The sequence below is a fragment of the Lissotriton vulgaris genome, chromosome 8, assembly GCF_964263255.1.
Source record: "Lissotriton vulgaris chromosome 8, aLisVul1.2, whole genome shotgun sequence".
NCBI classification, from domain to species: Eukaryota; Metazoa; Chordata; class Amphibia; order Caudata; family Salamandridae; genus Lissotriton; species Lissotriton vulgaris.
Genome location: NC_141696.1, coordinates 429,804,220 through 429,818,430, shown reverse-complemented (window position 1 = coordinate 429,818,430; position 14,211 = coordinate 429,804,220). Strand labels below are relative to the sequence as shown.

At 45.3% G+C, this 14,211-nt stretch overlaps 1 protein-coding gene across 1 annotated transcript in view; it reads right to left on the bottom strand.

Annotated features, from left to right (window-relative positions):
• Positions 1–4,536: 4,536 nt before the first annotated feature.
• LOC147697138 (cohesin subunit SA-2-like) overlaps positions 4,537–14,211 on the bottom strand; it is a 741,253-nt gene continuing 731,578 nt past the window's right edge. Inside the window, exon 32 of the mRNA XM_086934206.1 lies at positions 4,537–12,662. Within this exon, the coding sequence (XP_086790332.1) occupies positions 12,642–12,662 (21 nt within the window). The 3' untranslated portion in view covers positions 4,537–12,641. The remainder of the gene's footprint in view (positions 12,663–14,211) is intronic.

The window sequence follows — 14,211 nt, the reverse complement described above, 5'->3', positions numbered from 1 at the left end:
AGAAATCAAGCTTACCGATTCCTTTACGTGGAAACTCAACAGACACACAAATTGCCACAGTTCTAAATGTATTTACCTCCTTATTTGTCCATGTGACAAATTTTATGTAGGGATGACCATGAGACAGGTGAAGCTCAGAATAACGGAGCACAAAAGCAACATACGATGCTCCAAGACCCACACGAGATTGTATGAACACTACCAACTACACAATCACTCTGCTGACAGCATTCAATGGTTAGTGCTTGAGTCCCAACCAGCCATGACCAAACAAGCACTGTTCAGGCTTGAACAGAGATGGGTACACCGTCTCCAGCTTGATATAGTAGGGCTCAATGATTCTATTCCCTGGGCTACCGTCTCAAGATAATATCCCCCAGCCAGCCCCCCTACCTAGATAATATGATACACACAGGCATAAGTCTTCCCAATAAAGAGGGCCATTGGCTTGTCATAGGGCTTCACGATGACATTCCCTGGGCATCATATATGTCATAGGGCTTCAAGATGACATTCCCTGGGCTAACACCTCAAGTTAACATTTCCGAGCCAGACCTTCAGGTTACTTAACCACCAATTTAAGCACCTACACCTTAGTTTGATACAGGATTTTCCACCCACAGAGATCATTGATATGCAATTTCGTTGACCCATCTCGAATATGATGTCCTTACCTTGGGGCCCAATAGCATCTGATCGACTCCAGCTATCTCCAAGAAGAGCCATGCAATTAGGCCAAACAGAGGGGCCTCCAATGACATTGATGGGGCTTCTAATCGCTGATAGCCCCTTCCCCCTCACAGCACGACGGCACTCCGCCCTTCCTAATTTCAACATCACTGCCTCAATTTAACTCCCCCGCCACCTGGTCTATCGCTATCCCAAGCAGACCTCACCCACGGCATTAGCGCTCCTTCCAAGATGGCCGCTACACCGTGCCATCGGGATTTGGATGCAGGTCTAAGCAACCGCATTGGTTCTGCGCATGCGCATGCGCATGACGCGCGACAGGCGCGTCGCTACCGATGGTGCTCCGGCGTATCTGGATACTACCTACATATAGGCGGACACCGAATGGATCCCTCACCAGCTGCTCCGCACCCTGACCAGGTGCCGTGAGCGTGAGGGGTAGGTGTCCCGCCGATCCAGCGCCTGATCAAAGGTAAGCCCTACCTCAACTCCCCGAGGCTGATCAAAGGTAAGCCCTACCTCAACTCCCCGAGGCTCGTGCTATTGCCTTAAGCCCAGTCCCACTGATAGCGCCGGGAATTGCTCTCAGCCACCGAACTGGACTCGCGCCGCTTCTCCATAGTGCCAACACCACCTCACTCTGTCCCTCTAGCCAGTTGGCACTGTTGGCAATGTATATTACTCCCTACCCCACCATTGCCACATTCCACTTCCCTGCAGCACGGCCAAGAATCTAACGGAATGCGGGTAGTGTCCCTTGTTTTTCCCTCCTTTTTCGTTGGTTCCTCCCCCTGCCTCCGAGTTAAATTTACTCATTTTCATCTATCATTTGAAGGCTGTATTCGGCGCGGGGAACCATAGTATCACGGCGCCGATGTCAACAAAGCGCTAGTCATGAGTTAAACTTAAACTTACTCATTTCCACGTTTACTTGGAAGGCTGTGATCAGCGTGAGGAACCACGACATCACTACGCCGGTTTCAGCAACACGCTGGGCTCTTTAGTATGCGGTGTGGTCTTGTATGCCAACTTGAGACACTATTCTCCACCCTGGGGCTGATAGAGTGGTCATCCCTCCTCCACGGTTTTGATTCTGAATTCAACGAAATCAAGTGGTTTCACCATGGAGGTTACTTATCCAACCAGCCTCCACTACCAGACACTTCCTTAACCCTTCCCTGATGGGTAATACACCAATTTATACCTCCTTTACATACCCTACAGGTTCATCTAACCTAACAGCGCTGGCCTCACGGGAGCATTCTGCGAGGCCCTTGTCACTTTCCCTTAGGGTAAGAACCTTCTTGCTATTTTCCTAGGAATGGGTGTCTCTTTGAAAGTTTCGGCATCACACCTCAGTTTAGTGTTTTAGTTGCACTCTGTGAACCTCCAATGTGAGATATTAATCGTGCCATCAGTAGACCGATTATGAAGGGAATTCCTACCCAGTGTCCGGTACGATTGGTTTCCCTGCACACACCCCCCTCACCCCTCACAGTGTGGAGAGGATTCACCGAAGTCACTCTATATCTTCTGAGTAAATAGTCACATAAGTGAGATATGACTTGACTTGCTCTCTTTTAACCTATTTTTCCCCTACCTCAAGGTCGCCTAATTAGAGCAGGACCCCGTGGCCCTCTTTACCCCCGACCCAGAGAGGTTGTATCTGCTTTTTACTAAGTGACTGAGCATCTAATCCTTGTGTCTTCTTGAGTAGTACTTTGTTGAGGTCCTGACGAATCGCCGGTTGGCGAGAAACATGTTGACCACACCAGGGGGTTGAGTTAGTTTTCTGTATACTTATACGGTCTCTAGCTCCCCTCTCACCCCTTTTAATCAGGGAATCAGCCACGTCAATAAAAGTCATTGTGGACTGATTACCCTTTTTAACTTTTACTCACTTTTGCACCGACTACACTTTCTTCCATCCTCACTCACATCCACCATCGGCAAGGAACAAAAGAACCCTGCCAAAAGAGTGCCTTCGGGTACTCCGTCAGACATTGCAGTGCGGGTCTGTCGAGGGGCAGTGAGTCGATGATGATACTGGACACCCTTCAGTCAGGGTGTGTTTCACACCTAATACTCTGGGTGTGTGAGGCTCTCTAAGTTCCGACAAGGGAACCCTTCCAGTCCCTTGACTTGTGATATCAACTCTCTTCTCCACTCTGTAGCACTTTCCCCGGGGAACTTTGTATTCTGCTGTATGCTCAGGCATAATCCCTAAAAGCCCCAAATAATGGGGCTAGGTTTCTACCGACGAAGTGGGCTATGGATCGAAAAGTCACTTTACCCAAATATCAGAATTCCACAGAGTTTGCCTTACTCAGCATTGCCTTCAGTGATCCAAAATCTACATCCTTCTCCTGCAAGAGAGATGACTTCCCCCAGTTGATGGTGAAGCCGGAGTATACCTCATATTCTTGAAAGAAAAGCTCAGCACACAGTAGTTATGTTCCATTTGGTAATTTTTGCAAAACTAATTAAAAACGTTTTTTCAGTAGAACTGCATGCAACAGAATGTTGAGGTACTGCCATTCAAAAGCAGATTCTTGATTCATTCTGTTGGCAGCAAAGAATCATTCTCACCTGCTGACATCCATACCGCTCCAGGTAATATATTTTCTACCCATTGGGTATGCCACTTAGGTATTAGAAGGCAGATTCTCTTTTATCGCCAAGAAGAACAGGGTAATGATACACTGCAAATGTTGGAAAGAAGCTTGAAGGAGCTCCCCAGAGAGCACTAGGGTTAAGAGCAATTGGCCATACACTCTGAGCGAGATTTTTTACAAAAATCAGTGCAACACAGCGCTGCCCCCAGCGAGGCAGCACTGCATTGTGCATGAGGGAGCAGGAGAGTGTCAGATCTTCAGAGATATGGCTCCCTCCTCCCCTTTCCCTTGCGCCTGCACTGATTTCAGCTGCCTTGCAGCCAGGCACAAGCCTTAGCGCCATAGCGCTAGGGTGTGTGAATGAGTCTAGCATACGTTTTGTACAGGAAGGGTACCTTTCCTGTACAAACTACTATGCCTAGGCACGATGCAAATCTTTGCCCACTTTGTATGCCTGCTGCACAATGAAGCATGGATGTAAAGTCGGAAAAGCTCGGAGAAATAACAGCATTTCTCTTGTTAGAGCCTCCTTTGAAGGGACGTTAAGCTTTGACCCAAAACCATGTCTACAAATCTTTGTAAATATATGTTTTGTGTCAAAAGGCATGGGTGGCTGCATGGGAACACCCATGTTACGCTCCGTCTGCGCCAAGTAACGCAAAGCAGGGCTTTGAGCTGCTTTGTGCTACTTTTAGGGTGCTCTCCAGTAAAAAAAAAAAGTTTTGCGTTGGAAAGTAAATAGCAAAAAAAACATTTTGCGCTGGTTAGTCTCACTTTTGTGGCACGAACCCAGTGCAAAATGTTTGTCAATCTCCCCCTCTGTGGTGAAAGATATCACAAAAGAGCTTCTTTGATGGTATAAATCTATGCCAATTATATCAGATTCTTGAGAGGTTTACCAGAGCTGCAAAGCGGAGGTAAAACAAAAAGAATTGCATTGCCATCACTAAAGTGAATTTTGCAAGTGTCCATGAATTTGTTTTGCAATTAAGGGATATCTCACACTGTTTATCCCCAATATCTGTAAAACTGCATTTCCACATAAATATTGCTATTAAAAAAGGTTCAAGTGAGACAAAACGTAGCTGTGAAAATATCTGCATCTTTTTAACTCAATGCTCTCTTTGCTGATTACATTTTGAACATAACTGACAAAAAATATCCTTCCAATGCCCTTGAAATCTATTTTGGTGATCCAATTTACAAATTATATCGAAGTACAATCACGCTGTTTTATTCACAAATAGAATGATTTTATTGGAAAACGATTTGAATTGAAACACATCGTTGAGGTTAAAACAACAATTAAACTCTGTAAAAACCACTGTATCTGCATAACCCTGCTTTCTATAAAAGTAACTGACTATATGAGCGGATAAAGAAATATACATACAAATGCATCAAGTTATTAGAGTGGATGCTTAGTGTGGTGTGTGTGATTTATCACATGACATATACTATATACATATTTATACTTCATACCCACTTCATTTTGTCCCTTACTAGCAATATGACATTGTTTTTACGTTGTAAAATAATTCTTAAGCCCTTTAGATAAAAAAAAAGGATGAACAGAAGCCATGAAGAATAGGTATATGAGAAAGTGGCAACAAATTCAACGTTCTTGATAAATAGCAGATGTTTATGGAAAGACAGACTAACACTTATACCTCATTACGAGTGCAGCAGAATTCCCAATGAGATATCTGTCCTATAAGGAATTATAAGATTCATGAAAACACCAGATTTTGACTGTTCTGAACATCTGTAGTTTCTTGGGGAGTAAGGGTATTACCTGGGGAATTTGACCCAGCTTTAGAGTCCCCCAGTAATTCTATGTTTCCTACGAATTCTCAGGGTTCAATCCAAAATCCCAGTTAAATCCGGACCCCCATATTGAAAGGGTACCCTGGTACAGTTAACTCTGGGTATGCAAAATTGACCTACCTCGCAGTGGGGCACTTGTGATGAAGCTCTATATCAGAAATTACTGTAAAAGAGCAGCGATAAGTACAACAAACATTTTCCACAATGCCATTGGTTTAAAGATGTACCTTCTTTAGTGTGAAAGAATGAAAAATTAGCCAGTGTGGAAAAGATACAGTAACAATATCCTGATGCTTCAATGTGAAAGCTGTTGCTATTACACAACCTATCCATATTTTATCTGCCCCACAACAAATAGGCCAACAGTGTGCTACATTTTGTTTGAGTACAGAAATGGCCTTTTATTTTACACCCTCAACTCCAATGTGAAGAAAGTATACAGAGTAGTGAGTGTAACACCTCACCAGGGTTTGACTGCCTATTCTACCACTTTTTTAATTTCCCAGGTGGGTGCAAGCATGATGGCTACTTTTAAAGCTTGATGGGCTTCCATAACCTAGCCATGTCTGATTCTCATCTATTTTTGTGAGGTGCACAAACAAAAACATCAGTGAAGCTAACCAAAATATGCTGATTAAACAAAAAAACAGGACATGCAAAAATATACATTTGTAGATGAAACAGCAAGGTTGATAGTCCTTTGTACTATATTTAGGATTAGTGGCAGGAACATACATGTTCTCAAGAGTGGTGCAGCTAGGAAAACACTCGAAGTTAAGGGAAACCCCACAAAACCTTCTCAATGTGTTTTCCACCCCACATTGACACATGCTCTATCTTTTGAATACACACATGTATTTTCTGTCATTATGTTTGAATCTTGTCGTTTGTGGTCTAGTGTCATCTGGATTATGGAATCATCACGACATAAATAATGTTTCTACTTTATCGAAACATGGCTTCTTTTCTTTCTTACCTTAGTTTACTGCATTGCCCTATTGCAAGGACAGCTCTATCGCCTTGTCTGTATTGATTACCTTGTCAAGCAATAGTTTACCCCATTGCCCACAATGTCTCCTAGAACCTTTGTTGCTTGTACGGATCATGACCCCCTTATCATAGTAAAAATTAAAACACAGTATGTAATGCTGCAAGGAAATCATCAAATGCCTCTGTTTTCCTTGGTGCTGAATGTATAAAAATTAGATTGAATGTTGGTTTGAAATGCTTCCCTAATTGTATGATAGCTTCTAGAAAGATAATAGCTTTCGCTCTGTGCAACATCAAGTTTCTAAAACACTTTGAGACTAGAAACCCAGACAATGCAAAAGAATCGCAATCATCCTGGAACCCAAGAGTTTAACTATATCTATAGACGCCAAGTAAGTTTCCACAGCACCTCTAAATCAGGAGGATCACTTGTGTACCATAAGAATAATGAAGGAGGATCCATAAACTGCAAAGACAAAGGTATCTTGAGAATAATAAAATCAACAGTAATGAAGTGCAGTTCTTTCATAAAGAAAGCAGTATGACTAAGTGCTCAAATAGTGTTAAACTTCTAGTAGTGTCTTTTTACTTTACTTAAAAGTGGTCACCCATGATATACTCTTGTTACTATTCAGTTCCTCTATGACAAAGTCAGTTTTGAAAGCTCTAAACTGGCATTCAATAGATGCCATGATCAAGTTTAAAGTCTGCCTTGTCCGCATGGCCTACAGGAACAACGTTATGCAATAACTACAAAGACTGCAATCACATTACACCATCTGCACATCTCATCACCCAAGCAGCATTTAACCTAAACAAACTCGGAGACAGAACCCTGGGAGTTTAGGACACTAAAATGTGGCATGCTCTGAGTCTGAGGGCAGAACACAATTTTTCAGAAAGGTCCTAAACTGTTCTGGATTCCTTTCAATTGAACTTTTCCTATATTGGGGGTACTGCAATGAAGAATATTGGTCTTGGAGCTGTACAATGACGAGAGGATCGAAGTCTGCAAGCTGCAACCACAACAGCAAACATAACTCTCTACCGTGCAAGGTATGGACGACTGCAGGAATTTAGCAATGGCAAGATTTAAACCTTTGGAGTCCCATGAAAGAAGCCATATATGGAATGAGGTCTCTGGCAACTGTAATAAAATGAATTTAAAAAACTGCCAATATTTGTTTTCCGCATGAGTGGTATTCCAAAAGTAGAAAGCTATTCCCTGTGGAAGTCCCAAGGTCAGCTCATTCCAATCGCCACTTGAGCATTCTTTCATTTATTCTGGGAGCATAACATTAAAAGCGCAAAGCATGCAGCAGGAGCTCAAAAATGCATCTCTACTTATGCTTCCAGACTTAACCTTATTGTTGATCCATGAAAGATTAACAATCCCTATTGCAAAACTGATTTATGAATAACATTCTCATAAAGGTGTGGTCATTCATCCCTGCCTCCTTCTCTCTCCTTCCCCTTTAGTACTTGTTGCCTTTGAGGCATAGAGTTCCTTCCATCAATTATTGTGTCACCAGCAATAATGAACTTAATAGTCCATTTTGAGAAAAAATCGAAAAATGGCAAGTGCATGGTCAGAAAGACCTTACTTATATTTTTTTAGCATGTGCAGGTGGGAGCTCTTAATATCTCCTTAAGTCTCATCCCTCCTACTTTTAAACTAATCAAAATCATATTTCTGGGCACTTGGTAGTTTCTACACACTCCTACACACTACAGCATATTTACAAGCCCCTATGACCACAATGTCACTTTTCTCGACGTTGTGGTGGTGATAGAGGCTTCGCCTTATGCACAAGGTGGCGTCAAGCCAATTAACGTGGCTTAACGCAGCCTTGTGAATAAGGCACCCTTTCACGCTATACTTAGGGGCGGGCAATGGATGTAGTGGTGGTCGTTACAACACAACACCCATTGATTTTGAAGCTGCCCCATATTTATAAGGGAGTTAGGTGTGACTTCAGCATGTTGTTGGGGAACCCTAGTGATTGCAGAAGGTTCACTGTAGTCTGGAGGTGGGGAATGACAGCCTGGGTCAAGCCCACCTTCAACAGCCATACATCGAGATAGGGGAAGACTGGCACCCCTGATCTCCACAGAGGAGCTGCAACCACCGCATTCACCTTGGTGAACACCAGAGGGGTGCTTGGAAGGCCGAAGGGGAGCACGGTGAGCTGAAAATGCTTGTGGCCGACAGTTAGCCGCAGATAGTACCCGCGGGCAGGCAGGACATGAATATGAAAATAGGCATTCCGCAAGTCCAACTCTACGATTGAGTCTCTTCTGGGTCTAGGGCAGCCAAGACCTGAGCTAGCGCGAACATGTTTCATTTTTACTTCTTGAGGAAGAAGTTGAGGGCTGGAAGTCTAGAATAGGACCATGGCCCTTGTCCTTTTTAGGGACCAGAAAGTAGTGGGGATAGCAACCACAGCCTATTTCAGACCCTGGAACCCTCTCTATGGCTCCCTTGGCCAAGAGATTCATGACTTCCTTGCGGAGCAAGGAGAAATGATCCTCTCAGCCTGTCATAAGATGGTGGCATGTAAGTAGAGGTAGTCTTGAAGGGGAGGGAGTAGCCCCTTCGAACAATCTGCAAGACCCACCTGTATGATGTTATGGACTGCCAGTGGGGCAGGTGATGGCGAATCCTGCCACCAACTGAATGTCCATGGCGGTAATGGGGCAAATTAGGAAGGCTTGGGAGGCTGCAGTTGTGGGGCGAGGGGCAGGCCAGACAGTTGGCTACCGGACCCACAGGGTCTGTGGATACCACGCTCTCGTTCACACAGAGGCTGGGGAGTATGAGCGGCTCGGTGACTGCCAGGGTATTGGTGTGGTTAACCGTGAAAGGCAGACTGAGGCTGATATGGGGACTTGGCCGTAGCCCGTGAGTCCTTTATGCTCTCCAGATCTGATCCTGCCTTGTCTCCGAGAAGATGGGTGCCACTTAAGGGCATGTCCATAAGGGAAGCTTGGACAGCTCCTGAAAAGCCAGTCATCCTCAACCAGTTGTGGTGCCTCAGGGCCACCGTTGAAGAAACCTTTCTGCCCAGTGAGTCAGTAGTGTCAAATCCACAACCAATTGTGAACTTTGCTGCGTCCCTCCCATTGGCAACAGCCTGAGAGAGTACTGCCCGGGCCTCCTCGGGGCCTGTGGCAGCACTTACGCAACTGTGGCCCAAGGAGTGTGGGAGTAACAGCCTAAAAGGCATGCAGTGTTCACAGACTGCAATGCTAGGCTGGCAGAAGAAAACATTTTCTTACCGAAACAGTCAAGCTTTTTGGATTTCCTGTTCAGGGAGCAGTAACGAATGCGCCCTGGGAAGTCGAGGCTTAGACCACCAAGCTCTCCGGGGTAGGGTGTTGGGTGAGGAAGTTAGGGTCCCCTGTTGTGGGGCGATGGTGGCGGGAGATCATCCTAATCACAGGAGCCCCTGTGTTGGGTTTGGACCAGACCCCTAACAGGACGTCAGTGAGGGCATCATTGAACAGGAGTAGAGGTTCTGATGAGGAAACTCTGGTTTGCAGCAATTTTGTCAAGATGTTGGTCTTGACTGCCTCTGAGGACAACTGAAGGTCAAGAATCTCAGCTGCCCTCCGCACCACTATTGCAAACGACGCAACCTCCTCCGTACCCTTAGTAGGGGGAGAGAGCATACCAGTATCAGGAGAAGTATCCAGTCCACATGCTTCACCCAGAACTCTGGTTTGCAGCAATTTTGTCAAGATGTTGGTCTTGACTGCCTCTGAGGACAACTGAAAGTCAAGAATATCAGCTGCCCTCCGCACCACTATTGCGTACGACGCTACCTCCTCCTTACCCTTAGTAGGGGGAGAGAGCATACCAGTATCAGGAGAAGTATCCAGTCCACATGCTTCACCCAGTTCCTCACTCTAGTACATAATAGAGTCTTGCATGTATGGCTGGTAGTATTCAGTGTCCTGCAACCGCTCTCATTCCTCCTCAAGTCCTAGCCCATGGGAATAGGTCTCAGGCTCTGATTAAGAAATCAAAGGTTCTGCCTGCAATGGAGTCGGCCTCAGGCGATGCCCATCCGGCTCTGAGTCAGGGATCACAATGAGGATGGGGGCGCTGGGAGTGTCGGCATCGGGACCAGCGCCAGGAAAGGTCGAGATGGTACGACCGGCCTCGGTCTGAATCCAGCATGGATCCCTAGGTGCCCGCCAGAGCGGAGGCTGGAGCTACCGGCGTGGAACGAGATGGGGTCCCCTCCGACCCTGAGTCTCAAAGGCGTGTCAATGAGGTCGGGCCCACCAAAAATGAGATGCTTGGCCTCATAAAACACTTTGAGTTAGGCCGGTGTCGCTCTGGCTCCTGGAAAGTCGGAGAGATGCAGGGCCGCCCAGGTGTAGGCTACAAAGAACCATGCCTCATGTGCTGAATCTCCCTCGTCTCATCGGCCGAAGGATGAGAAGAAGTCGAAGACCGCTTCAACTTCTTGCTTTTTTTCTTGTGCCTCTTACCCGAGTATCCTGAGGACTTCAAATGAGAGAGAAGAGGACCTCGGGCTCTGTGACCGTGCCATATACTGGGACATCAATTTCCACTTAGTCGTGTGCTGGGCCGCTAGCAGCTTCAGGGACCTCTCCATGCCCTCAAAGCCTTTGGGCCCTGGTCTGGCAATCGAGACACGACTCGGTGTCGTGGTCGTGCTTCAGGCAACACAGACAGATGAGGTGTAGGTCCACCACAGACATCGGTTGGTGACAGCCACCGCAAGGCTTAAAACCCATTTGACGAGATGACATCTCGACACACCCGGAGGTAATACCTCAAAAACAGTCGCCAAAATGTCGAAAAAATTCTGTCAAAAAAATGGCAGAGGGGTAGATCTATACCAGATCAGCGCTAGTTGGCGCGGAAAAAAAAGCACTGACAGTGCGTGGCGGGATGGCGCCTATCTAGGTGTCGCGGATGTCACTTCCCGCCACGTGGAGTCGATCAATGCCACCTACCAGCATGCATGGGGTTTTGCTCACGAAAAATCTTCCAGATCAAGTCTGACGTCTGGGGAAATTCCCAAAGGTAAGGAATTTACAGCTAGAAGTCCCTATCAGGTAACTGTTTTTACCATTTTGTATGCAAAGGCCTAAATGATTAAGTGCTTCATATATATATTTTTTTAAAGGAAAAGTAAGACAGCCAAGAAATATGCAAAGCAAGGTGATACTTCCATAACCCACATTTGAACCTAAAACACAAAGGCTAAGAAATACGCAAGATGGCTAAAACTGCAAATGCTCTGACATATCCACTTCCACTCACAAGACTTAACATATAAAATGCACATGTAAATTTACTTCAAAAGGTGTTGTTTGTTTGTATGTGCTGCTCTCCTATACCCCGCAAAACACACAGGTGTAGGAGAGGGAGTTCCCTTCTAAAAATACAATATTTTAGTAGTGGAGGAAAAAATGTGATGTGGTAACACAGATTTTCCACATTTATGTACATTTTGCGGAGGAGGAATGCTCATGGAAACCCAAGATGTGTGTAGATTATAATGAGCAGCATTGGGATTTCTAGAGAATCCCCAAAAACTTAGGAACCAACCACAATGGAAGCAGTAAAACTAAATGAGATTTCCAACTTGTTTCCAAACGTTTTTAAAACTCGACCCGTGTTAATCCTGGAAATGTCATGATGTTGTAGAAGAAGCTCCTTGCTAAAAAGCAACAACGCAAGGCGCCAAGGTCCCAACCAGGACAAGGAAGGGCAAAATTAAACAACACAAAATGTAACTATTACAAATATAACATTTGAAAGAATGTGTCAAAATAAATATACTTGGTGGAAGATTTTAAACTCTAGAGGTTATCCATACAGCATTGTGGTTCAATTAATGAAAATATACTTGGATACAAACGTTCTAAATGTCAGTCTTCCACTTAAAACAAAAAGGATTACAGATAATCAATCAGTTTTAGTAGCCAAATGTTGGCTGTATCAATGGCCTCTTAAAGCTAGTTGAAAGTGAATTGAACATTTACAACTGTGGTTTTAATTGGCCGAATATTAGTTACCTTTTTAAATATCATTTGAAAAGCAAGTGTTTCAGTAATTTTCTCGCTTTACTTGGAGAGAAGATGATTTTTATATACAAAGTAACAGCCATACAAAAAATGTGACTAATGAGAAACGTAATATCCGGATCGAACTCCTATTCATCTTCACCTCATTCTCCACCAAACACAGACAGTGGGAAAAGTTTAAAAAAAAAAGTGTGATGCTATAATTCAGATCAATGTCCAGGTACCATAACTTGCTTGTATTTCAGTCAATTTGAAAATCTGCAAGAGCAGAATTCATTTTAACCATTTATTTGCTGCTGTAAAAACTAAATATTAGGCTGCAGTCGCACCCACTTTGACCTTATTGGAAGTTTGAAAAGCTGTTGTCTTTTGTGCGTAAATTCCAGGCGCAGGAGCTCCCGCAGGATTGTCTATACATGAAAAATAAAAATGTGTGTCTCCCCTTCTGCTTCAAGTCTTGTCACTGCAAAGCTGAAAAAATAAAGCAACAGAGACATCTTAGAAATGTTGAATTTTTAAAAGTATAAACACTGTTTTCTTCCTGTTTGCTATAAGCAATAACCACATTTATTAGCACCTTCCAAGGAATGATGCGATTAGCTGAGGCTTACATTGTAATAATTAAATATTGTTGTTTGTCTACACTGTGGGTTTAAGTACGGAGAAGCTACAAGAAGGAGACATGGACAATAGGTGTTAAGATTCAGGGAATCGTTGAAAATAGCCATATCGTTTGCCAACATGCATTAACAGCTGTTAACTGCCCTTTCTCCCTTTTAAGTCCATTGATATTGGATTCATTGTAGTGTAGTGGTGGTTAATCAGCAAAAAGCCTCACCTACAGAAGCTTACACGAGAATGCAACTGAACTCACCAGAAACAAAATGAAGGCAACATAGAGGAACAGCTCTGAGGCCAAGGAAGAGGCAAACCTGAACAACCAGGGCAAACCAATATTTATTATTCAGATTCCAGCAAAGTCCATTTGATATTTTAAGTTTCGTTGGCAGCTAAAATGAGGACGAACACTTACATATTTTTGTATATAGTCTTACAAACCTTTCAATAAGTGCTGTTCAACCAAACAAAACGGAATTAAAACAGATTTGCAAATGGCATGAAAAACTATGTTGCCCTTAGGTCCTTTTAATATGGTCATTTTTTTTATAAAGTTTTGTTGGACAGGCCACATGAAGGGCCGCTCTCCCCCGGCCCAACCAGGCCTGAGCCCAGTCCCGCAAGTACCACACACCACCATTGCACGACCTCCGTCCCCTCAGGGACCCCTGCCCTCGAGCCTGCCGACCTCGTGGGTCCGATCCACTGCCGGCCCACGCGCCCAGCCTGGGGCGCCATCTTGGACACTCCACCACGAGGCCGCCTGGCCCCCGATCGACCTCAACCCTGGGCCTGGCCCGGCCTCAGACATTCCGGCACCACCCTCCACCCAGGAGGTGAGCGGGCTACTTGGCAAGTCAATGGGAGAAAGAGGTGCCGATGGCTCTCCCCCACCAAGTGCCGCTCGCCCATCGCCTCCCCGGGCGCTGGCTCCACCCCCCTGCTTGGTGTCTGGACTCCCCCATCCCGGACCTCCCGACCTCCAAGTGCGAGGGTCCGGACATCAAAGCACGCCAGCCCTATAACTGGGGCAGCTCCAGAGCAGGAAGGCAGTTGTATCTTGGAGTCGAGAGACGTAAAGAGGAACTCATCCTGGACGGACTACTGGCGCTGCCATAGCTCTGTCCTGTGCACCATCGTCCTGCCTGTTGGCGCTGCCACAGCCGTCGTAACCTTCATCCCTCATCGTCGTCGGGATCTGCTGGCGTGGCCGCGGACCGTTGTAACCGTCATCTTCCACCGGGACCTGCAGGCTCCGCCGCGGACCGTCGTCCTTCCTTCATCCATCTCGGGACCTGCTTGGCTCCTCCACGGCCCGATCATCTAGAACGCCGAGCTCGAGGATTGAGAGCTATTTTGTACTCATTGGTAACTAAGACTGTCCCGCTACCCCTTTCCTAAA